Source organism: Brassica rapa, chromosome A05 (assembly GCF_000309985.2).
Source record: "Brassica rapa cultivar Chiifu-401-42 chromosome A05, CAAS_Brap_v3.01, whole genome shotgun sequence".
NCBI classification, from domain to species: Eukaryota; Viridiplantae; Streptophyta; class Magnoliopsida; order Brassicales; family Brassicaceae; genus Brassica; species Brassica rapa.
Window position 1 is genome coordinate 4,610,643 of NC_024799.2, and position 26,573 is coordinate 4,637,215.

The window sequence follows — 26,573 nt, forward strand, 5'->3', positions numbered from 1 at the left end:
CCTACAATCTCATGATATGACTTTATATTTTGTTCTTAATTTAAATAATAGCGGAAATGCTCGACGTGACGTCAATAAAATCAATGTGAAAGTTAGTATGGAAGAGAGCCAAATTGTCCTTGATATAGAGACAGGCGAAGCATAATGCTCATGAGACTCGTTCAGAATCCTAAGGATAATAAGTGCCTTTCGATTTGAGTGTACGTGGCCTTAATAAGAACCCTAATCAAAGACACCTGAAATATTTCAAGAAATCAAAAGGCGACCATGGATAATCAAACACGCGAAAAGAACTTCTACAAAAGTAATAAGGCAATCATTAAAAGTGTCATAAAATGGATCGAGAATCCAACTTCTTCCTAACGGTAATTGAATTTTTTTTAGGGTTTTTAGTAATTAAACCCCTCAACTAAAGATGAATCGTAAAAAAAACCCTCAACTAAAAATCCTGTGAAATAAACTCTCTACTTTAGTTCCGTTAACATATGTTACCCTCCGTCTAAAAAACCGTGACGGAGGGTGACATATGTTAACGGTTTATAAGTTGAGGGTTTATAATGTTAAAAACTTAGTTGAGAGTTTTTTTTACGATTCAAAAATAGTTGAGGGGTTTTATCACTAAAAATCATTAAAGGGTTTTTAAGTTATTTATTATCCATTTATACATTTTTTTAGATTAATTTGTAAGCCTTTAAAACTAATTTATATTTTTAATACATTAATCTATTATAAAATTAATTTAGACATCTTAAACTAATAATTTTTCAACACGATTTACAACTTATTATAACTTCAAAATATTAAATTATTTGACATTTGGCAATAGTGATATAAAAAAAATTGTGTGTTTATATCGTCATTGTCAAATATCAAATAATTGAAAGTTTCTAAGTTATATTAAGTCTTAAGTAGTATCGAGGATAATTTATCCATGAAGTCAATCTTTCTATTTGGAGTATGACGTACTTTTTCTTATTTTCATGATTTTCGTCATCAGGCTCATACTTTCCTATTTTTCTATATTGTTCTTGATTTATTGTATTACTTTATGTTTCAAATATATTATTGATCAAGAAAATAAAATTATAACGTAGTTATTCAGAAATCAATGAGAATAAAAATAATCATGCATTATTTTGGAGAGGGGAAGAAGTATGAGCCGGATAACAGAAATCATGAAAATAGGAAAAAATGCGTCATACTCTAAATAGAAAGATTGACTTCATGGATGAATTATCTTGACACTACTTAAGACTTAATATAACTTAGAAACTATAAATTATTTCATATTTGACAATGATGATATAAACACACAAAATTTTTTATCTCACTATTGCCAAATATCAAATAATTTAATATTTCAAAGTTATAATAAATTGTAAGTAGTGTTGAAAATTATTAATTTAAGATGTATACATTAATTTTATAATATATTAATGTATTAAAATTTATAAATTAGTTTTAAAGGCTTATAAATCTTAAAACAATGTATAAATGATAATAAATAATTTAATAACATTTAATGACTTTTAGTGATAAAACCCCTCAACTAAAGATGAATCGTAAAAAAAACCCTCAACTAAAAATCCAGTGAAATAAACCTTCAACTTATAAACCATTAACATATGTCACCCTCCGTCACGGTTTTTTAGACGGAGGGTAACATATGTTAACGGAACTAAAGTTGAGGGTTTATTTTACAAGATTTTTAGTTGAGGGTTTTTTTTACGATTCATCTTTAGTTGAGGGGTTTAATTACTAAAAACCCTTTTTTTTACTGTAAATTCGTTTTCTATAACTATTTTCATATATTATTCCTCTGCCATACAGATCTTCTACAGACGAATCTTAGTTCGTAGGCCTTGATGAATGTGTTGCACTCCATATATTTATTAAATGATCTTCTTTCGAAGTTTTCATGGTTTATATAATTTTATTTTGTGGTTGAGAGTTGCGAAATTGTAAATAGACTTGTTTTATTTGGGTCCAAAGAGAAAACTATTACTTTGACTTATGACAAATATAAATGGACCAATAGATTGGGTTGGGCTATAGTAGTAAGAAACTTGTTGCGTTAGTGTCAGATAGAAAACTCTTATACCGGATGAATAAAAGCCCATCAAATGTTTGACAATGTATATAGTATCTGACAAAGTCGGAAAATTTTGATGACTGAATATCAAAATCTTGTAGCCATAGCTGATAATATGATGAGTTCCCGGCGACTCATTATGCAAAAACCAAAAAATATTGTAGAACTCATTATGTAAACGAAAAGGCTCCGTATACGTATTGATTAACAATATGTCAATATATACTCTGAAACCCCAAATAAGCTTTTATCACTAACCTCGGATCTCATATGCAATGTAATTTCCACTTTCAACCAACACTACTCATAAAAGTTTACAATCCAAAATAAATGTTTTCTTCAGGTAGGTATTACAAAACAGTTTCGCCTAGTTGTATTTTACAGTTTAAAATTATATAGAACCGCCACACATAGGGGTGTTCAATCCGGATATCGGTTCGGTTTAGGTTCGGTTTTTTCAGTTTTCGGTATTTCGGTTAGTAAAATATAACTACCATTCTAAATCCATATTTACTTCGGTTCGGTTCGGTTTATATACCGTCGGTTTTCGGTTTATTTGGTTTTATACCAAAAACATAATTATTTAGTTTGAGATCATATTATATGAATTTTAGAGTCATATTGTCAACACAGTCATTTATTAAAAATATATTATATTCAAATAAATGAACAAAAAAACAAAAATGCTTCTACCATCAAATAAAATAATCAAATCTATAACTAAAATGAAAGCTCGAAATTTTGAAAATAAAAATATGAAACCAAACAGAAACATGAAACAAAAGTTTTTTCACTCTTCCATATTTAGTGTTCATTAATATCATGCTTTTTTAATTGAACACGGAACTCTGTTTGTTTACAGATAAGAAAAAAGTTGTGAAAATTTTCCATTAATTATTGTCCATCAAATTTAAAATTTTCATATTAATTTAGTGAAGACAAAAATAAAGCAAAACGATAAAATAAAAACTTAGAAAATAAGATGTTTGGATTGCGATGTATTGTTATTTAATTATAGTTCAAGTGTTTTACAAATTAAGGTTCTTTATTATTATAAAATTATGGTAATAGTTATTAACACAAATTTAACTTATGTAATAAATAGATTTTCATGTATTGTTATAAAATAGATACATATTTACATGTTTCTACTTTTAATCGGTTTTGTTCGGTTTATTCGGTTTAATCGGTTATATACCAAACCATATCCAAATTCTACGGTTTTTATAAAATTATATCCATTCGGTTTATATGGTATATACCAAAACCAAACCATATTGTCTATTTCGATTTGGTTCGGTTCGGTACGGTTCGGTACGGTTCGGTTTTACCATATTGGACAGTCCTAGCCACACATTAAAAAATATTTATTTAACTAATATAAATCTCAACTATTAATTTTAGTCGTTTGGTATTATCAATTTTAACTAATTTTAGTTTATATTTTTAATCGTATGTTCGTGGTCTTACAACAATATGTTAACGCCTTTAGTAAAACAAAAGAAAATTAATGTTCTTTCGGAATAAATACACATGCTAATTTCAGTTTATAACCCTCGAGCAGACATACTAGACGGTTGATCTTATTGAAAACAACTTGTTTAGTAGTATAATGATTTTTAAAACAGAGAATGGCACCACATGAAGGCAAAGTAGTCTTTTGCATTGGATTCTTTTGAGTTTTTCTTTTTAAACAGAAAATATGAAACTATTAAAAGATCGCATGTCTTTGATCTTTGCATGTTGACACGTGCGGTCATGCCCTTAGATACCTTGTGTTAATGTGTTGTGTCATGTGTGTGTGTTTTCTCACCAGAAGATCTATTCTTTCCCGTTTTTCCTTTTCGTTCTTTTTAAATTATTTTCTCTCTTTCATGATATTTAAATACACATGTTGCTCCCGAGTTTGGTAGTAGCCTTTTTTGTGTAGTTAATAAATCATGTAGATAGTTAGATTTACATATCTAGCATGTGCTTATATACAGTATAGAGTTTTAGTAAGCGTCAATGGTACGCCTAAATAAATATTTGCAATCACGTGAACGTATATGGTATCAAAGCATAAGTGGACCGGGAAAATATGTTTCGTAGGCGTCTAGATTCGTCTTCCGCTAATATCATCTTTTGAAACACACGTGAGAAAGAACCAAAAATTAGCAAAATAAAAGATAATATTTGGTAATTTTTAGACTTAAAAGCTATGTTACGTGAAAACGGAAATTGATACGTGAAAGCAAAAGCGTATGAAAGCGCATAAACGAAATTTTTAATAAAACTAAAAAGCGGATATGTGTTGAAAGATAATTTATTAAAATTTAGAACTAAAAAATTAGATGATTTATATTTAAAATAAAGTATTTATTTATTTATAATAATTTTGAAATGATTTTATATTAAAACAATGAAAATACATATAAATTAAATTTAAAATAAATGATTATATTAATTTTTTTTAATATTTATAATTAATTGATATAACATATTTGAATATATGATTTATCTTTAATAAAAATCTCAATGTATGAAGATACTTTATAGTATTAATTTTAATATTTTAATATTTTTATTCTTTCTATTTAATATTACTAAAATTTGGATTTTATATAAATTAAAAGCTATAATTTTATATTTTATTGATATAAAGATATTGTTTAAAAAAAAATAGAAACGTGATTCAAAAACGGAATCGTAAGCTTTCAACGTGTTTTTAAGGAAAATATTTTAAAAACATTTTGGAAATGAAATTCTATAAGCTTTTACAAAGTTTCGATTCTAATTTCAGTTCCGAAAGGAAAATTAGACGTTCAATGAAATTTCCGTGCAATGTAGCTTAAAAAAAAATAAATTATCTATACTATACTAAAAGGGAGATATAAGCTCCTTTTAGAGTGTCCACATAGACACAAAAAATCGTCCAATCAGAGAGTCTGAAATTGCCATGTCATCTCATTTATTTTTTGTAAAAAAATGAAAAGACAATAAAGAGGAAATGATCGAACCCGGGTTAATATGACATTAATATATGATAGATACCACTAAGCCCTTGAAACTTTCTTGGACACATATACAAGAATCACTAAATATGTAATCACAAACTCTTATGTACATTTACAATAATATGGATTCAACTTTCATGACTCCGATACTTTGTTTTGTAAAAAAAAAATAAGTAAGTGACTAAGCTAATATATTCTTTGAAAGTGTGAGAACATTGACAAATATGAAAAATCATAGATTTTTGTTTTCGTGACAAAGTTAAGAATATTGTAAAAGTAAGTTTAACATATAAATTTTCGTGACAAATATGAAAAAACATAGATTTGTGTACAATTTTGACAAAACAGCTCAAAACATAGTTCTCTAATGTCTTAATAAAATATTATTTAAGGGTGCAATAATTAAATATACTAATTCATTAAATTTTGTAATTTATAGACAAAACAATAACACAACAAATTTTGAAACATTTGTTTAACCTATCGATTTCTTTTCATGAGAATCCAACTAAACAAGATAAAAAAACAATTAGATTTATTTAATTACCATTTTATTCAATTTTGAAAAATTTCAAATTGTAAACAAGTATCTTTTTAAAGTTACAAAAAAATAATGTTCTTTCTTTATTACACTAGCATTATATATAGATTCCATATACACAAATAAATATAATATAACAACATAAGCTTGCTTTCCCCGATTCATATGATAACTTTTTAAGTTATCCACCAAAGCAAATTAATTAAATCAATAAAATTGTTAGAATACAACAAATTAATATATAATTTTATTTTAAATTAAATTATTTAAAAAGTGTATTTTCATTAAAAACAAAATAATAAATAAGTAAAACTGATTTGATGGTAATTTGTATGACATATATATATTATGTGAAAGAAATATAAGCTTAATATGGAAAAAATATTAAATATAAAAAACTCTAAAATTAACAAAAAAAATAATAAAAATTAAACTATGATATCTATTGAAAGCTTCTTAGACAATATTAATAAAATATTTAAGCGATAATTAGACAAATTTGATTTTTTTTTGCTAGCCAAAAGTTTATTTTTAATTAGCATCAATTATTTCAAGATGTTTAAAAAATGATGGACTTAAATGATATATGAACTATGAATAGTAGTACTTTGTAAAGTTGACTTAGATAACACATCTGCACATCATTTCCAGTCCTTTTTGATGCCTAAATTTAATTTATTCAGAGCAGTTATTCCACAAAGATATCGTATGAGATATTGTTTTGATATTCAGATTTGTTTCTTGACTGTTAAGAAGATTGATAACTGTAAAAATGTCTCCTTCGAATATTATATGCCTATAACCGAATCTCCAACATGAGACAACTTTGTTTAAAAAGTAAATAATTTCATTTTTCTTATATTATATAATAAATATATATTATTTACTGATAATAAAAATATAGTTATTCATCTATCACAAATATCTATGCAAATATGTGAATCAAGTACAACAATCAAACAACATAATGATTTCCACAAAGAAAATTTAAAAAATATATTTATGTTAGGTAGTCTTATTTTATATTCTTTAAATAATGTAATACAATATTATACATTATTTTTTTAGAATTGAGAAATACATATATATCAGTTAGAAAAATTAAGCGATAATTAGACAAATTTTTTTTTTGCGAGCCAAAAGTTTATTATTAATTAGCATCAGTTATTTCAAGATGTTTAAGAAATGATGGACAAAAAAATAGGATGGACATAAATGATATATGAACTATGAATAGTATTTTGTAAAACTGAACACATCTGCACGTCTATTTCCAGTCCTTTTTGATGCTTAAATTCAATTTCTTCAGAGCAGTTATTCCACAAAGAGATTGTATGAGATACTGTTTTGATATTTAGATTTGTCTCTTGACTGTTAAGAAAATTGATAACTGTAAAAATGTCTCATTCGAATATGATATGTCTATAACCGAGTCCCCAACATGAGACAAGTTTGTTTTAAAAGTAAATAATTTTATTTTTTTTATATTATATAATAAATATATATATTATTTATTTATAATAAAAATATAGTTATTTATCTATCACAAATAACTATGCAAATATGTGAATCAAGTACAAGAATCAAACAACATAATGATTTTCACAAAGAAATTTTAAAAAATATATTTATGTTATATAATCTTATTTTATATTCTTTAAATAATGTAATACAATATTATACATTATTTTTTTTAGAATTGATAAATACATATAATATCTTATCCGCGCGTAGCGCGGTTAAAAAATCTAGTTTACTTAACTACATTAAAAGCAAGAACTAGAGAACCATAAGAGTGAATAATAAAGCACGTGGAATCACGTGAGGCCCTCGCGTGCCGGCGTGACTTGCCTTTTACTACAACAAAAATAAGATTGGGTCCAAAGGAAAAAGTAGGACCTACGTGGACTAAATCTGAATCCTTCTGTTTTGTAATATTGGCATAATATACGTTTCTTTCTCATACAACAATTAAAAAAACATTAAAAACAATCAAAAACTACAATATGTGTTACAGTAAGAAAATATGAAATTATAAAAAACTAGTGTCAGGACAAATTGTGTCAGAAAAACGTATTTGTCTTCACTTGGACATGTGAACACTCTCGCCTTCCTCCTTTGCCTCTTGCTTCTTATTCTCTCTGTCCTTGTTCCTCTCAAATTTATATATTACGATTTCGTTCAGATTTGGTTGTACTATACTAACTCGTTATGTCAATTTTATTTGAAAAGCTACCATCAGTTTCTGAAAATATAAAAGAAGTTTCATAACGAAAGCATGACATAAACAAACGTCTCTTGCCGAACGTAAAAAGAGAAAAGCTACTCTTCCACCAACTTTTAATATGTCACGATTTGTTTTGCTCAATGAAACTTATCGGTTTGTCATATTATTATTAACTGGTTTAACAGATAGATCGTAAGAATGAGAACATGCAACAAACGCCAATGAAGATATAAAAGATTAGAAAACAAAATCAATGAACTAACAGCATTTCCAATGTAAAACTCTATTTTTTTCGTCAAAATAGAGTAAAAGTGAAAATGAAGTAAAATTACTCCAATCCTACTCTATTTTCCACTCCATAATAGAGTGATGAACAAACAAAAAATAGATTACTCCATTTATGGAGTTAATTTTATTATGGAGTGAGATATGAAATTAGATTGAAATATTCTTTACTCCATATTCATTTTTACTCCATTTTAAAAGAAAAAATGGAGTAGAGACGAAGATGCCCTAAGACCATCTCCAATGCTACACTATAATTTTCTCTATATTTCACTCTAAAATAGAGTAACTCTATTATAGAGTTGGATTTGCTCCAATGGTTCACTATATAATAGAGTTACTCTATAATAGAGTGAAATATAGAATATTCTTGTTTTTTTACTCTATATTTGGAGTAAAAAAAATAAGATTACTCTATATTTCACTCTATTATAGAGTAACTCTATTATAGAGTGAACCATTGGAGCAAATTCAACTCTATAATAAAGTTATTCTATCTTAATATAAATTATAGAGGAAAAAATAGAGTTACTTTAGAGATGCTCTAATTTCCTAAATTCAAGAAAAGAAACTACGTGGGTTTTACTATGAAAGTAAGTGGGAAAATACATTTGTTTGGTGTGTGAGTGAAGTGTTACGAGGTCAGTAATGTAAAAAAAGAGAAACGAGAGGGTAAATGTGAAAAAGAGGCGTACTATGAGTAGTCAAATCAAAGATGAGTCACACAAAGCTAAATAACCCTCACCACCCACTTGTTACCACTCACTTTTATGCTTTTACTACTTCTGACACAGGCCAACTGCTTCTCTTTACTCATTATTACCTCTCTCTCTCTCTCTCTCTCTCTCTCTCTCTCTCTCTCTCTCTCTCTCTCTCTTCACTCCATTGAGTGGTGAATTTTTATTGAGCTGAACCGATTATAAAACCTCCAAATCAACCCCAAAAAGAACTTGAATTGTATAAAAAAATGAATAGAAAACAAATTCAAACCGTTGACATACAAAAATTAAACCAAAACTTCTGCAATTTCTTTTTTTTCCCTACAATGTTGGTGGTTCTAAAAATGGCAACTGCATAGAGACTAGCTGTTTTTTTTTGTTGGACTGCATAAAGAGTAACTCATGACATAATTCAAATAGGAGCCAACGGCTAACAAAACAAATAAGGATTTTTGTTATGATTCACTCCGAACTCAATGCTATTTTATAGGCAATGCTGTATCTTGGAGATCATATAGCGTAGTGTGAAGTATTCCTATTAATGTTCATCGATAGATAATTACAACAAAATATATCAACTTGTTAACAAGTAATTTGGTTGCCCAAATATAATTTCAGTGGCTTTACATTATGGAGATGCATGCTTGGATCCGCAGCAAAATTGTTAAGTTGGTCACGAAAACTACCATGGCCATGCAAATTTATTTATTTTGGTCATGTTGGTACTACTGAATATGGCCATATGCTATATACTTATATGACATGGAAAGATGGCCTAAACAAACGATCAGTTATTCTGTAAGTGGAAACTGAAAACTGGGTAACTAACACCAAGTATTTGCAGGACTTGAAAATTACATTCGTAGGTTTGCTAGCTATTCAGAGTATAACCAACATCTTTTATATGACACATACATTCAATCGTTCAAAAAATCCCTAAAATTTTAACATGAATACACCTGTTTCTAGTTGATTTCACAAGCCACATTTTTTTTCTACAAATTCTGTAAATTCATTTTTTTCCAGCCAATTCTTATTGTGCGTACTAAGGGCATTTAATTTAGCTCATTAATATATTGACGGTTTGTACATATGAATTATGTCAAAGCTGAACGCTGTATATATATAAGACATTATTTTGTTACTTTCTTAGCAATAAGAAAACCTCTTTACAGTTCATGTATGTTTTTAACATGCCATTGTAGTTGACAGAAAAAAAAACATGCCATTGTAGAACAGAAAACCTAACTTTTAAGGAGTTTTGTTATCTTTACTCTGCTAAAAGAAATTAGGTTTCTGACCATTCTGTGTATCTTCCATTGGCCATCATTAGCCATGAAGTAATTATTTTATATTAAACTATGTTTTTAGAATTCTAAACTGACTCCACTTACAGTTCAACCGATTCCACTGAAATAATGTTTACAGTCTAGAGCATAGTCTAGATAGAAATAGAAGATATGGACGACAGTACACAAGTTGAAGGTCAAACACAGAGAAATGAGAGAGAGAGTTGAAAGTACATTTCAGTTCCGTATATGATTAAATAAGAATTTAACAAACTTTACTAACTCAAATTTAAAGTAATGTTCGCTTTGTATCAGGACGTAACGCTCACTCATTAAATAATCTTTCAAACGAATCACTTCTGTAATAAGGACTCTATTATTTTGTCACTAATTAAAATATCTCCTCGCAGCAGGCTTTATGTTTTCTCAATAAACTAATTTAAGAGAGTTACTAATTTAAAAAATGTTGATAGTATGCAAGTGATATTTCCAAGGCAGCTAGACAGAAAAACTCCAGGTTATTACCTCTCCACCTTCATCTTGCAGAGAGTGTTCTTTCTGGGTTTCCTGACTTTTTTAATAATATATTATTGATATTAAATTATTAATACAGAAAAGCATTCTTTTAATAATCTTGAGACTAATGAAGATTTGTGAACCCAATTAATACTAAAGTTTTTACTGTATAGTTTCCTCCCCCCATCTGTCTTGTCTCACTGTCTTTTTTCTCCCTAATAAAAACCTCTTTCCCCTTCTCTGTCTACTCTATCTCTCTGACTGCAAAGAACTAAGCTTTTCTCTAAGAGGGCAAAAAGGTTTGTTCTTTTCTTCTTTTGCTCTTCACAACCCGAACAATACTTTGTTCTTGTTTGCCATTGCTATAAAAACAAGACCCTGAAAACAAACATAAAAAGGTTCTCTCGCTCCAATGGATTTGCAACTGAAGCAATGGAGAAGCCAGCAGAAGCAGCAGACAGAGTCAGAAGACCAACCTTCTGCAGCTAAGATACCAAAACATGTCTATGATCAGATTCAGTCCCATACTGCAACTTCTACTGCTCTCCCACTCTTTTCCCCTGAGCCTACCTCTTCTAAACTATCCTCTCTGTCTCAAGATTCCTCTTCCAGGTTCCCTAGTGAGTCTTTCTGAAACTCATAGATGAACTGTTCACTCAGTATATATATGTGTTGTTGATTTTGATGTGGGTTTTGTCTTATTGTTTTGTAGAGATGGGGAGCTTTTTTAGCTGGGCACAGTGGCAAGAGCTTGAACTACAAGCACTGATCTACAGGTACATGTTGGCTGGAGCTGCTGTTCCACAAGAGCTCCTTTTACCCATCAAGAAAAGTCTTCTCCATCTATCTCCTTCCTACTTTCTTCACCACCCTCTTCAACACCTCCCTCACTACCAGCCTGCTTGTGAGTCCATATCTCTCTCTCTCCTTTATTAGTTTCATTCCTTCAAGAGAATATGCTTCTTTTTTATTGTTTAATAATTTACTTCTTCTTGTTTGAAGAGAAAGTTTAATCTATTTTATAAATGAGATGCATGGGCTCTGTGCTTGTTGTTGTTGAAGTTGTGTTCCCAAGATCCAGACTTTTGATTTAATATTATCTTGTTTTTGCAAATTTTGAAAAAGCATGTGATGGGTTCTTGCTTTTGTCTAATTTAGTTTTAAATACTTCACTCCTTAAATGGTGTACCCTTATTTGAGTTGGAGTGAGAGTTGTATAGTTTATACGATCTTTGTTTCTTGATGCTAATCTTTGATATGAATTGGAAAAAAACATAGGGTATATGGGGAAGGGGGCGATGGATCCTGAGCCAGGGAGATGCAGGAGGACGGATGGTAAGAAGTGGAGATGTTCAAGGGACGTCTTCCCTGGCCACAAGTATTGCGAGCGCCACATGCACCGTGGCCGCAACCGTTCAAGAAAGCCTGTGGAAACTCCTACCGTCAATGCCACTACCTCAACTCCCATTGCTCCCGCTTCGGCACCCGCCACAACAGCATCTTTGTTTGCTTTTGGCGGTGGTGAGGAAGTGGGTCAGGGAGGAGGATCTTCTTGTTTCTTCTTCTCTGGTTCTGGCTCTTCCAATTCTTCATCTGAACTTCTCCACCTTAGTCAAAGGTAATTAAAAAAAGACACTTGTGTTTGTTCTTTGTCTGTTTTAGATGTTGTTCTTGTTGGTCAAAACATTAAACACATTAACTTTTCTTTCTTCAGTTTTAAGTCAATAAGACTGGTTGAGACTTGAGACGATTGTTTTTTGACTGATAATGAGACGAAATTTATCCAAATCTTCAGTTTAATTTTCACCTTAAAGATTTAGAGGAAAGCAATTCTGATATTTGATAACTATGAAACTGATGATGTACTTTGGGGTAACATAACACATAAGTGAAGCAATGTTGTGGAGAGAGGGGTAATGTTGGAAACTGAGAGACACATCCTTATCATTTTAAGGCTTCTTTTGTTTGTTTTCTTTGTGAAGAAAAATATCTACTACTGAGAGATAATAATGATAACACTGGATTTGATAGAATCTGTTTTTTTCTTCTTCTATAAACTAAGGTGTGAAATTTTTCAAACAGAGAAATAGAAGAGAGAGAGTTTGATACAGTAGTGAAATGGTAGGACCTTAGTGAAAGCTGACCCATAAATGTCTCATATCTTGCAAGAAGTTAAAGCTTTTAGATTCTTCTGCACCCACCTCCCCTATCCACACACACACATCACATGATACAGAACTCATTAATAAACAATAAACTAATCTGTCAGTTATTCAATTCTAAAAACATGCATTAAAAGGTGCTTTTAAAAGCTTAAACAGTATAAAGTGTTTCAAACTATGTTGTTGAGCCTAACTCTGGAATCTGTTTTGACTATTATTTTTTTTGCTTTGTATTCTGTTTCTCTATATGGGGTTGATTGTTTTCACCTACTGTGACTCGAATGATGAGATGTGGATTCTGTTAACAGTTCGGAGTTGAGGCAAGGAAGCAACAACAGCAACAACAAGAGGCCATACGAATCCCATAATGGATTTGGCAACAACATATCAGACGGAGGACACACTTTGAGGCACTTCTTTGACGACTGGCCTCGTTCTGAAGCCGACAATAGTACAACCCCCATGAGCTCAACCACCTGTCTCTCCATCTCCATGCCCTTAAACACTTCCTCGGACGTCTCTCTAAAGCTGTCTACAGGCAACGAAGAGGAGGAAGCTAGGAGCAACAACAATGGGAGGGACCAGCAAAACATGAGCTGGTGGAGCGGTGGAGGGTCGCTTCCCAACCACCACCACATGGGCGGACCATTAGCCGAAGTCCTGAGATCTTCCTCCTCGTCTTCCCCAACCAGTGTTCTCCATCAGCTCGGTGTCTCCACACAAGCCTTTCATTGAACAGTGTATAACCAACACATCATTGCAGTTTTTTCTACTGTTTTGTTTTTATATTCAGATTTTGAAGGTTTTTGTTGTATCTGCTACAGTTCTGAGTTCTCTGCAGATTTTCCTCTCAAATATTTATCTTTTTGGAACTAAGCAAGTGTTCATATCACTAAAGTACAATCTGTGATGAAGCATATATAAAAGCTACTTTTTAAAGTTATTATAATACTGCAAGAAACTAAAGAAGGAGATGAGAAATAAATCTTCGTAGTACAAAGAAGCTTACAATAGGCAAACTTAGACGCTATTCTCTTACTCCTAAACATCGTCAGGCACAAGGCTTATGGGCACCAGAGAAGAATCTTCATCACCATCTACTGCAGCGTAAACTACAGCGGTTCTGCACGGTGCATACACCATTAAGGAGCAAGGCCTGTCATCGTACTTTCCATCCTGCATAGCAAATTGTCAGTTTGGTTTTTATTGAAAATGAGTTTTATCTCTCGTTCTTGTTTAGTTAATGTTCTTACAGAGGTGAAGAACTCAGCGGAGTCATCTAGCCGATTGAACCCACCGAATGAAGAATCATCCGAGTCCAAAACAATCTTGTACTTCCCGGGAACAGAGCAGCCTATACGGTAGTCGGAGTAGCTGTTGGTCCAGTGGAAGTTGAAGACAAAGACCAAGTTACCCTTCTCAAACACAATGACTCTATCTCCTTCATCCTTGCGAGATATGTACTGATGCTCCGAAGTCATGAAACCGTACTTCTCCTCGAGATGTTGCATCGCCCGATCAAACTCTTGCAGTCCATGGTATCTAAGATACTCTGCATCTCCAAGATCAAACCTACGCCGGCATTTATCGTAACTACCGTTGTTCCCGGGGATGACTCTGCCATCAGGAAGGTGCTGGTCAGTCCTCGGGAAGTCGATCCATTCAGGGTGTCCGAACTCGTTTCCCATGAAGTTGAGGTATCCTTCTCCACCTAGTCCCATCGTTATGAGCCGTATCATTTTGTGTAAGGCGATCCCGCGATCTACACGCGGTGTGGCCTGTTTGTCCACCGCCATGAAATCATACATGTCCTACAAAAGACAAAAAGATTGAGTCAAAAGAGTTCCAAGACAGTAAGATAGATGTTAGTTATGGTGTTTGCCGAGTCTTATTACCTTGTCCATGAGCCAGAACGCAATCGTTTTGTCTCCAACAAGGGCTTGATCATGACTTTCCGCATAGACGACACATTTCTCTCCCCACCTTCTGTTGGTAAGCGTGAAAACTATATCACCAACCTGCCAGTCCTCGTCTCTCTTCCTACAGAATATTACAACACACGAAATCAGATCAATTTGATTCATTCCTGCAAAGAAGTCCTGAGGACATACTTGAGAAGCTCAATCCATTTATCAGCTACTGCCATGTGGAGACGGTAGTCAAAACCCACACCACCGTCTTCCACCGGAATACAAAAGGCTGGCATCCCGCTAACCTGTAACGAGAGAATGCAATGGAGGTTTCAGGGATAATTTAGTTTTCACACTAAAACGTTAGTGCATAAGACTTACATCTTCGCCGACAACAATAGCCTCAGGGTATAGCCCATGAATCATATCGTTCACCAGCATTAGATAGACCACAGCGTCAACATCAGTTGAATATCCAAAGTACTCATTGTAATTCCCAGTAAATTCCACCTGCCACAAACAAGGGCAGTTAGATTGCAGAAAGCCATACATTTAGCATCAGCATATTTGTATGACATGCAAAAGTATTACCTGCAGTCCATGATGAGTGTACATCATAGAAGTCACGCCATCAAATCTGAACCCATCGAACTTGTATTCTTCCAGCCACCATCTCGCGTTGGACAGAAGATACCGAAGCACCTTAAATTGACGAGGAAAATAAATTAAATCCGAGACAGACGTATCTATTGCCTATTGCAATATATCGAGTCTAGAGAGAGATACCTCCCAGCTTCCGTAATTGAAAAGACGAGAATCCCACATCCAATGGTAACCCCGCTCTCCAGAGTGGAAGTACTGACCATCAGTGCCATCAAACATGTTCAGACCATCCAGTGTGTTTTTTGAAGCATGGCTGGTTTAATTTAAGACAATTGTGATTATCCATTTTTAATTGATTCGACGACAAAACTAAGTATCTGATGGAAGATGATTCTGGAGAATTGTTAACGAGAGGACAATACCTGTGCACAATATCCATCAGAACAACCAGACCCAGTTCATGAGCTTTGTCTATCAACGATTTAAGGTCATCAGGTGTTCCAAAGCGGCTGCTAGGAGCGAAAAAGTTTGTCACATGATACCTGCATTGCATGTAGCAAAGTCACATTCATTAGCTGAACAAAAGGTTATAACAGGAAGGCGTTGGATGATAGGTAAATAGACGAGCTATATCTGGAATAGGAAGATACCCAAAGCTGGCATAGTAGGAATGCTCTTGAATGGCCATTATCTGAACTGCATTGTAGCCTAGCTTTTTTATACGGGGGAGTACATCATCTCTAAAGTTGGCATATGTATTTATCATTGGTTCCTGCAGATAAAAGATTACATTACCTATTACCATACTGTCAAAAGTGAACTGAAACGAAAAAGAACTCTCAAATATTAATATTTATTTTAGTACTTATTGTAGTGATCATTCCAAGAAAAGAGGAAAAGAACGGACCGTACTACTCATTCCAACATGTGATTCATATATACGCAGTGATGTGGGCTTCCTTGGACGAGGATGTTTGAATACATATTTGTCCTGAAACAATGGAGTACTCTTTAGGCCTTAGCGAAATCACAGGACCAGAATAACGAGAAATATATCAACCACATATATACACATCGTTAAAACAGTTATGAGTTAAATACTAAATATAATGTTCTTTTTTGAACATCTACAACTTGAAGAGTTTAGATCATCTCTACAAAAACACTAAAGGACATGAGAAGGGTATTGGTTTGTACCTCCTCAGCAGGGTCATAATATACTCCATCGTATGGGATCTCCCCTGGTGCCTGAACAGAGTACTTGATCCAAGCTGGAATGGAGTCTTTAATACCAGATGTGGTATCCATGCGAATCTACCAACACATGAAATAAAAAGAGTTACAAAGCTGAAAACTGTGTATGCTACTCCAAAAGGATACATGTAGCACACTACTAATTCTCTTCCAATATATATATAATCGCATGAGATCATTGGAAATGCACTAAAAGTCATCACTCTAAAAGTTCACTCTGGAATATAAGCTGTCTAGTTGTCTGTTGTAAATAAGATGTTTTTCTATATTTTCTCACAACTGCAAATAAATGTGTAGCAGCAGTAAGTTGTAATGGATCAAAAATGTTACACATCTGACCAGTGACTTAAAACTATAAACATGTTACCTTCACGCGGGAGCCATGGGGAATTGCTGGCGAGCCATCAGCATCATTCGGCAGAAATATTTCCCACACACCATACTCGTTCTGCTCAAAATTTCATTGAAAAGACTGTCTTAGATCAAAATTCCAGAAAGGAACAGACCAATAACAGAGTAAAGCATGCATCCAAAAAGACATTTTGTAGTAAAATTTAACTACTAGCTTAACTATCAGCTCAAATGGAAGTTGAAAGTAACAGCATACCCGAGTCATGACATCAGCTTTGGAATTCCAGTTATTAAAATCTCCAATCAGTGATGCTGCCTGGGAAGGAAAAATTAGCCAAACAATTTGTTAGAAACAACAGTAATTAGGGCCCTACTCTACTTTCATTCCTGAGGGGTTGCATGAGTTCCAATCCATGATTCTATTCTTTTCAGGTATGAAAAGTTGCATCTGAAACTCTAATGACCGAAAAAAAAATGTGACAAATTCTTTTACTTTGAGACTTGAGATAAAAAACAAACCTTAGCTCCTGGTGCCCATTCCCGGTAAGTGATACCAGTGGCGCTAGCAAAGCAGTGAATAATAATTAGCAACTGCAATACCAACTATCTGTAGAGTATTTACTAAACTTTTACCGTGCCTAGCGTGCTGAAAATGCAATAGTAGGAACTATTAAAGCTATTGACACAGCACTTGAATATATCAAAACGATGTCTACCTTCGAGTGAAACCAAATATTTCGTAACCACGAGAAAATGCCTCTAGTCCACCTTCATTCTTGTCGATTTCTTCACGCAGTTTTATGTACTGCCCATATCTACAACGATATGCTGTGAAATTAGAATAGAAACACAAGTTTTAAAGCTAGGAGAAGGACTAATATAAACATATGACATGAAAACATGTCCCGTCCATGAAAATTAAATTCAGTGTTTAATAGTTTGGTGAGAAGAACGATGATGGGAGACTTTTGCCCTTTGCAAACAAGTAAAGGTATATAATAGATTATTTACCGATAATCAAGATGACCATCATAACTCTTCAACATAGGATCAATGTCATAGATTTTTTTCCCATCTCCAGGAGGTGGGATCTTCCTCTGTACAACTTCTTGGTCGAGAGAATCTGGCATACTTGCAATATTTTCGTTATAACTCTGGCCTCCAGATGTTGAAAGTGTAGAAGTTTGTTCCTGTCTCTCTGTCTCAGCTTTCTGGGCATCTACATCGTCATGTACCTAATAATAAAAGGTGAGAAATGATAAATGCAAGAAACCATGTAAGTGCACTGAAAGAAGAATATCATCCAAGAGTCAGAGAGATTTTATAAGAGATTCTTGAAATAATATAAGTTATATAACAGATGAATACGTAATGGAGCAGGAAAGATCCTCCAAGTTCGTTTTTGGTTGAATACATATAGCTTCAAATGTGATAATACACAATAACTAGCAGCCAACGGAGAAACTGAAACAGAGAGGATGTTTGATTCATGATCCAGAAAAAAAAAACACAAATTTATGCATCTGAGTACAGTAAACAGAAAGCCAAGCCAAACAGAGCACCAGGACCAAAGACATTAACATCTTAATCCAGTAAAAATGTTTTTTTTTTCTCTCTCTCACACAAAAATGCCATCACCAAGCAAAAACAGAACATGAAATAGAATCTTCACCCCATCACAAATGGTTTATTCATGACAAATTAAACAAAAGGATAACACAACTACACATAAACAACACAACATAAGTTTAATAAGTACATAGTTACAAAACCGAGTAGACAGACACAAACAACAAACCTGAGTTACTTCAGAGAGAGTTTCCTGAGTTTCTGCTGAAGAGCTGTCACTCTGATGGCTACCGAGATTCTCAGACGCAGTGGTAGCTATTGAAGAAGAAGATTCAGAATCATAAGATGGCTTCCGAGCAAAGATCTTCCCTACACCAAATCACATTAGCAGATTCAGTTTCAATTTTTTTTTAAAAAGCTAAACACCAAATCACAGAACACAATCCACACATTGACTCCATAAAAATCACCAAATCTCGAAACGCGTGCAGTATAAGGAAAGAAGAGATGTATGGATGGAGGAGGAGTACCAGAGGAGGAGCGAGTGTCTTTCCTGAGAGAGAAGGTGACGGCGTTGGTTCTCCGATCGTCGTTGAAACTTGGGAGGGACGAGTTCTTGATGGATGCGAGGTGAGGGAAACGTACGCCTGAAATCGTGTAAACCATTGCATTCAACTTTGGGAAAAGAGTGAGTGTGAGAGGAAGCGAAGAAATGCTTTAAATGGAATAAAATCTAAATAAGGATATAAAATTAATTAAATTAAATAAATATCGCACGGAGTTCATTAGGGGACGGAGCGTAGTTCGCCACGTGTAGTGATGTCAGATGTTTCAGTGGGTCCCCCTTCAAGCGTTTCTCGTCCGTCTCCTTCGTATGTATCCACAAAAAGAATGTAGCATCTCTCACTCCGTTTCTCAATAATTGTATCTTTTTACCATAAGTACTCAGGAAAAAATAATACTATTAGAGATCCAAAAATTAAATAAAGGAAGATAAAGATTTTTATAAATAACTCTGTGTTGTCACGTGTCAGATTCAGACTCGAAACTGAAAAAGTTTTTTTTTCTTCTGTTGTTGGGGGATGACTCCAAAACGTTTCACAAATATCCCATGAGAATCACTAGAGCATATACCAAGAGGCAAGAGTAGTTTCGTAAATGTTTATTGTTGGTGTTATATTATTGCTACTTACTTACCAAATGAAAACAAAATAATTCTCATAATAAAACGGTAATACATTAGAAAATTTACATGAATACGACATCAACCTTCAACACTACTCTACAAAGATTTTCAACTCTATCTAATCACAGGTTCTTCACCTTATTTGAAAGTTGAGAAGCTTGATACAATAAGCGGAGACAAAGACAAAGACAAAAAGCAATATCCACGCGATGTGAACTGCAGCTATAACTGGTAAGAAGTCGTATTCGAACCCGGATCCATCTTTGAGCAACTTTTTTAGACCTGTTCCTACGAGACCTGTGTTCTGCACTACATGATCTAATAACTTTGTCTATATTACCAATTTTCCCAATTAATTATTTCTAACGAAAATATAATGTATAAATATCAATGAATATATTTTGAAAGTTGAAAATGAGGAAGAAATTTTTTTTTACCAAAAAGAATAATAAGGGAGAACTATAGTGAATGCTTCGAGTGGGCCTAAGCAAACGCATTATTGCCTTGCGAAAAGTCATTATCGCTACAGACTAGAAAACTCACATATTTTCTTTTTATTCAAAATTAGAACCACAGATGGCAGCCAATATAGACTGTTGATAAGATTGACTTGGAGTCTACTCTTTCATTGCCACTCATATCTCTTCTTCCAAAGAACCTCTCTAAGCAAGTTGCAGAGAGCTGTTTCATGAAAGGTAAATCATATTCTTATATCATTATTTGTCTGTTTAACTTGCTTTGATCTGTCTTTTGGGCGCTGTTCTGGTTGAATCTGAATTTAAAAACAAAAATTCGTTGGATTGTTAGAACTCTTTTTTTTTTTTTTACGAATTTAAAGCATTTAATCATCAAATCTTGTTATAAATTGCTTGAATAAAAGTAAGTTAAGTAAAGTTCCTCTGACATGTATCATATTTTATTAGATAAACCAAGGATTATCATAACGGTTTTAAATCTTACTACAAGTTTGTACTTATGTGTTGCTGGTGGAACAGGAGAATAGTGATGGCTGAGGGCGTTGTGTCGTTTGGAGTGGAGAAACTCTGGGATCTCCTGAGTCGAGAATCAGAGAGACTGCAGGGAGTTCATGAGAAAGTTGATGATCTAAAATGTCAGATGAGAATGTTACAGTCGTTGTTGAAAGATGCAGATGCCAAGAAATATGAGAGTGTGGTGAGAAACTTCTTGGAAGATGTCAAAGACATTGTTTTTGATGCTGAAGACATAATCGAATCCTTTCTTTTGAAAGAATTGAGTAGAAACCAAAAAGGGATCAAGGGGCGTGTGAAAAGACTTGCTTGTTTCTTAGTGGATCGCCGAGGTCTTTCTATGGACATTGAAGGCATAACTAAGAGAATGGCCAAGGTTGTTGGGCAAATGCAGAGCTTTGGAATACAACAGATCATCTACAGATCACCGTCTCTACAAGAGAGACAAAGACCAAGGGAGAACCGACAAACATATCCAAAGACATCTCAAAAGGATCTTGTGGGGGTGGAACAGAGTGTTAACGAATTGGTTAGTCATTTGGTGGAGAATGATAGCATCCAAGTAGTTTCCATATCGGGGATGGGTGGTATTGGGAAAACCACTCTTGCCAGACAAGTTTTTCATCATGACATTGTTCGAAGTCATTTTGATGGATTCTCATGGATCTGCGTTTCGCAAGATTGTAAGCGGATGGAAATTTGGCAAAAGTTATTGCAAGACCTTAGACCACATGATAAGAGCATCGAACATATGAATGAAGAAACACTCCAGGCTGAGCTCTTTCACTTGTTGGAAACATCTAAATATTTAATTGTCATGGATGATGTGTAGAATTGTGTCATCAATCTTCTAAGCCTCTGAGTCCAACAGAAGGTTTGAATATGCTGAGTGAAGGAAAGACTCTTGGTCCAGTAGAAGGTTTGCCAAAGCTAATAACATACATGTGAGAAGCACGTGAGTTGGGGCAATAGGAATCATCATCTTCTGGGTATATCATCGTCATCTTCTCCGACGGAGAGTTAGTTACAGAAACAGAGCGAGAGCTCAAGATGAGAGAGTGAGAGCGATTGGGTTGGTGAGAGTGAGCTAGAGAGAGATGTGATTCTTGGTATATCTAGACTCATAGACTTGTTCTTCTTCCTCAGTCTTGTAACTCAGATTAGGTGTAATCGAGAGAGGAAGAAGACGAGTGAACCTCCGGTGACGTACTCTGTAATCACATTGATTATAGTGGATTGGCTGAGAGACCGTTTCTCTCCCCGGTGATGTATAGCGGCTTCTCCACATCGGAGAAGTGCGGTGAACACCGGGTAAACAAAGTCTCGTGTGTTATTTCTTTATGCTTGATTCATGATTGATTAGATTCGTTTAGGCTTGTGATGAGTATTGATTAAAGCCAAGATCACATGATGAATCCTCAACAAATGGTATCAGAGCCTCGGTTTAGGCGATTCAAGGATTCATCGGAAACAGATCAAGATCGGTTCTGAAGTAGAATCGAATAAGGATCGGAGGAAGTTTCGATCGCATCGTTGTTGCGAGAGTGAAGAATCAGTAGATGTTGCAAGAGATGAAATGTCAAGAGCAAAGAAAGAAGATGAAGACGTTGGCTCGTGGTAGACGACAACGTCGGAGACGGAGGAAAGGAATCTCACGGAGGAAGACGCAACCGGTTCAGCTAGTTTATGGTTTGTGGAATCAGATGGTTTTGTAAGTTAATCTCTCTCATCTCTAGAGTTATAAGCTGGTGTGAGTTGCTCTGGATCAAAGAGACTTGCAAGATATGGTGTGGCGTTCACAAGAGAACGAAGAACCATAGACTGAAGTGTAAAGAATCAGATATGTGATGTTGTTTTGCAGTTCTGGAATTGGTTTGATGCTGGCTGTTTGAGGTGGAGGATCTCAGGTTAAAATGTTAAGTCAAGATCAGACTTATGGCTACATAATCAAAGTCAGTTCATAGTTTCCTCAGGTTCAATTCTTGGAGACAAATGGTCTCAGTCTGCAACAGTCACAAAGTTTTGTTGTGGTGGCTGGATACTCATCTACTGCAGTGTATAAAGAATGGAAGCTCTCTAAATCACAAGGGCGGTATGTTATCTTTGCAAAGAGTGATCAAGGCTCAGGTTTGGTGTCAAACTGTTTGTTGGTCAGCTTGTTTGTGGAAGGAAGATGCAGCTGTGGTTTCAGGATGTTTGGAAGAATGGCAGTTGGTGGCATCTATGAATCTCAGGTTTAAGGGACGCTTTAGAAGTGAGTTTGTATGTGTGTCAAAGGCTGTTCAGATACTGTTAAAGCTTTCAAGATTCAAGTTTGAAGTTAAGTTGCAGAGAAGAATGGTTTCTACAGGTTTTGGAACAAGACAGATATGTTATTTTGAGGAGCTGGTTCAGATTTCAGAAAGTTTGAGTTGCAGGTTCAGTCACAGAGATTAAGGGTCAGGTTCTGGTGAATGTAAGAAGCTCAGGTGGTAATGATCAAGGTCAGGAAAATGATCATAATGGAGCTTGTAGCAGCAAGGATTGTTTCTACACAAAAGTATCAAGGCTGTTACATTTAATGAATTTCTTCAGTGCCAGTAAAGTGATAAAACAGATGGGATTCTGTGGTATATCACCTGACGTTTTTTCACATAAACAAACGTCACGGCTTATTAGAAGAATGCCTGGAGTCATCAAGAAAGAAGCAGAAGAAGCAGGAACATGTTATGTTTCCAGAAGAATGCGCCAAGAGAAAAGACAAGAAGTCTAAGAGCAATGTGAGTATATGTTGGAATAGAGTTTCTTGTGGGATCAAAGTTGATAACTTTGGAGGAGTATGAGTGGAAGAGGCAGCTCGTGGTAGAGGTTTAACTGTCTCACTCAAGGCGTTTCTGCAGAGGGTTAAAAGCGATGATTTCTTAAAGAGAAAGAAGGCTGATAGAATATCAGTGATAAGGAGCCAAGGAGAAGAAACAAGTTTCTGGTTTTATGGCTCAAGGAAAGGAAAGCAAGGAGTTTGTTTTGCTGGTTGTAGTTCTTTTGAACATGGAGTTTACAAGTTCAAGTCTTTGCAGGATGTCTCGGGTCATTGGTGCTTGTGTTCTGTATTTTAAAGACACACAAGAAGTTTCAGGAGATGGAGAAATCTGAGAGAAACTTCAAAGAATGATTGTGAGGACATGTTAGGATGAAGGGACAGCAGGATGAAAGCACAGCAGGCGGCAGTCACTCAAGGTTGTAGCTTTCAGAGGCTATGAAAAGAAGCTCTATGCCAAGATATAAAGGCAAGAAGCATGGTGTTACTGATAGTAAAATCAGTGGAGTAAAATCAGTTTGAGAGAATCTGGTTTCGGGTTTATCTGTCACAGGTTCTGATGGGTTAAATTCAGAAGGGTCTCACAGGGTTTAAAGTGTTATGTGAAGATGTTTTGTTGGCAGAGACTATAACAGGTTGGAGCACAGTCAGTTTGGTGGGATTAAAATCAGATTGGAAAGCTCGGAAGAAGCTGCGACACTTGGTGGTTATGGTATTAGCGACTATAGTTGAATGGCTGCAAAATTAATATAATTTTGATAAGATCTGAAATAAAATTCAGAAGCAAGAAGCCATGTTTACAGTCAGCTACACAAAGGGGTTAAGTGAATCAAAGAAGAAAGTGCAGGATGGTTATAAGTCTGAGAAGTGAAGCTTCATGTGAAGAGGAACACGTTGGGGTTTTGAAAGGTTATTGTTTCAGGTGGAGTCTTGCCTCTACAAGTTTTGTAGTGCACATCTCTAGATGTTTTTTGACTCCAGGTGGAGCAGTGTTATGTTTCAGACAGTGTTCTCAGGTCAACTTCAGTATGAAAAGGTTTCAGAGGTTCTGCGGATGAGCTTACAAGAGCTACAGAGATTCAGGTTGGTTTTGTGAAGCAAGAAGAGTAAAAGAGAGCCAAGCCAGTGTCAGCAGGTTCAAGCTCAACATGTTATGGTCAGATGGAGTAAAAGGGGTTCAGCTTGTGGTCAGAGTTGTGAAGAGGATATCGGCAGTGTTAGTATGGTTTCTCCACAGGAAGCATGGAGTAAAACGACATCGAGGCAGAGTCACTGCAGGTATGATAAATCAATATATATAAAATACTTGTGAGGTGGTTTTTTGCAGGTATTCACAGGGACCAGGGAGAACAGTTCAAGGTGGAGCTGTTTGAGTCAATTACCAAGCTGAACAAATTCAAAGAGTTCTCTAAGAGTAGCTACAAGGAGATAAACAGCAAGGTTTGTTGGTACTGTCACAAAAGAGTACAAGAAGGATTGAGCTACTGGAAAATGGAGTTCTTGGTAACGTCTGGAACAGGCAGGGGCGTTTATATACCAAGGTCTGGTAAGGTTCGCAGGTTAGCGAAGCACAGGTTCTTTTCTACAGCAAAGGTGTCTCAGGAGTTGTCACAGGTTTTGTGAGTATGAGGCAGGGATAAAGAAGTCAGCAGTGGTCAGATTGTTGTCTGAAGTTCTGTTGAGGCAGATTTGTTTGAACTGGGTTTGAGCAGAGATCTCTACATCGAAAGTCTTCTTAACCAGGTTGAGTTAGGCGGCGTGTTCTGCTGGTCACAGCAGCGGTGAAGAGTGATGTTCAGGTTGAAAGTTCATACAGATTGGTGTAGAGGAAAACTTCAGGATTAGCAGAGAGTTTTTCTACTAGCTGTTGAGGTTGTCTACAAGGGTTTTTTGAGTCAAAGCGCTTCTGGTGTGAGGCAGAAATGATTCAAGTTCCGCAGGAGTTTTCAAGCAAGCATCGTTTCAGGTTTTGGCAGACTATTGGGAGACCTTAATTGCAGTAACAAGTCAAGCATTATAGGCTGATCTATACTAGTCAAAGGAGAAGCTTATGGAGTGTATGTTGAGTTACTGGTGAGTGGTTTTCTCAAGTTTCCAGGTTATGGAAAGTCCAAAGGAAGATCAATGGAGAAGTTTGGCGTGACACAAGTTTGTGGAGTGCTGGGAAAAGAAACTTAAGAAGGCATGTGTGTGTTGTTGGCACAGGAATGGGATTGTGATTCACATCACAACAAGTTACATGTCTGTTCATTGATGATGATTAAGTGGTTGAAGACTGGGAGTTGTCAAGGTTAGAGCTGGGTTTACAAGGTTCTAAGGAACAGTGGCAAGGAAGTTTTCAGGTTATATCAAGACAAGATGCTGGGAGGAAACAAGTTTCAGGAAACGTTGAAGCTGAGCGGTGAAGCTCAAAGAGACTGCAAGGAGATGCAGGAAGATAAAGCAGATGCGCATGTTTGCTCAGTCACCGGAGGAAAGCTCATGAGAAGATTGGGCTGTAGAAGATCAATGCCAAGGTGGAGATTGTAGAATTGTGTCATCAATCTTCTAAGCCTCTGAGTCCAACAGAAGGTTTGAATATGCTGAGTGAAGGAAAGACTCTTGGTCCAGTAGAAGGTTTGCCAAAGCTAATAACATACATGTGAGAAGCACGTGAGTTGGGGCAATAGGAATCATCATCTTCTGGGTATATCATCGTCATCTTCTCCGACGGAGAGTTAGTTACAGAAACAGAACGAGAGCTCAAGATGAGAGAGTGAGAGCGATTGGGTTGGTGAGAGTGAGCTAGAGAGAGATGTGATTCTTGGTATATCTAGACTCATAGACTTGTTCTTCTTCCTCAGTCTTGTAACTCAGATTAGGTGTAATCGAGAGAGGAAGAAGACGAGTGAACCTCCGGTGACGTACTCTGTAATCACATTGATTATAGTGGATTGGCTGAGAGACCGTTTCTCTCCCCGGTGATGTATAGCGGCTTCTCCACATCGGAGAAGTGCGGTGAACACCGGGTAAACAAAGTCTCGTGTGTTATTTCTTTATGCTTGATTCATGATTGATTAGATTCGTTTAGGCTTGTGATGAGTATTG

General features: G+C 34.9%; 2 protein-coding genes, 1 long non-coding RNA gene and 1 pseudogene across 4 annotated transcripts; 3 read left to right on the forward strand and 1 right to left on the reverse strand.

The window, feature by feature from the left end:
- Positions 1–9,075: 9,075 nt before the first annotated feature.
- Positions 9,076–13,703, forward strand: LOC103867286 (growth-regulating factor 3). The gene is made up of 4 exons (XM_009145340.3): positions 9,076–11,285; positions 11,378–11,569; positions 11,944–12,283; positions 13,136–13,703. The coding sequence occupies exons 1-4, from the start codon at positions 11,078–11,080 to the stop codon at positions 13,560–13,562; spliced, it is 1,167 nt and encodes a 388-aa protein (XP_009143588.1). The 5' UTR covers positions 9,076–11,077; the 3' UTR covers positions 13,563–13,703.
- LOC103867285 (1,4-alpha-glucan-branching enzyme 2-1, chloroplastic/amyloplastic) lies at positions 12,673–19,270 on the reverse strand. 2 transcript variants are annotated; one of them, XM_033291432.1, is made up of 19 exons: positions 19,045–19,270; positions 18,744–18,883; positions 17,957–18,180; positions 17,662–17,760; positions 17,465–17,507; positions 17,202–17,261; positions 16,962–17,042; positions 16,538–16,654; positions 16,248–16,331; positions 15,991–16,112; positions 15,763–15,882; positions 15,524–15,653; positions 15,329–15,439; positions 15,119–15,247; positions 14,939–15,042; positions 14,723–14,867; positions 14,081–14,638; positions 13,837–14,003; positions 12,673–12,871 (listed from the first exon to the last, which is right to left on the reverse strand). In XM_033291432.1, the coding sequence occupies exons 1-18, from the start codon at positions 19,178–19,180 to the stop codon at positions 13,869–13,871; spliced, it is 2,538 nt and encodes an 845-aa protein (XP_033147323.1). In that variant the 5' UTR covers positions 19,181–19,270; the 3' UTR covers positions 12,673–12,871; positions 13,837–13,868. The 2 variants fall into 2 exon arrangements, with proteins under 2 accessions (XP_033147323.1, XP_009143587.1); XM_009145339.3 differs by lacking the exon at positions 12,673–12,871 and having other exon boundaries at positions 13,670–14,003.
- Positions 19,271–19,512: 242 nt separating this feature from the next.
- LOC103867718 overlaps positions 19,513–26,573 on the forward strand; it is a 34,610-nt pseudogene continuing 27,549 nt past the window's right edge.
- Positions 21,517–26,547, forward strand: LOC117134030. Its single transcript, XR_004458141.1, has 2 exons — positions 21,517–25,559; positions 25,692–26,547. It is a non-coding gene; the product is annotated as an uncharacterized LOC117134030 (long non-coding RNA).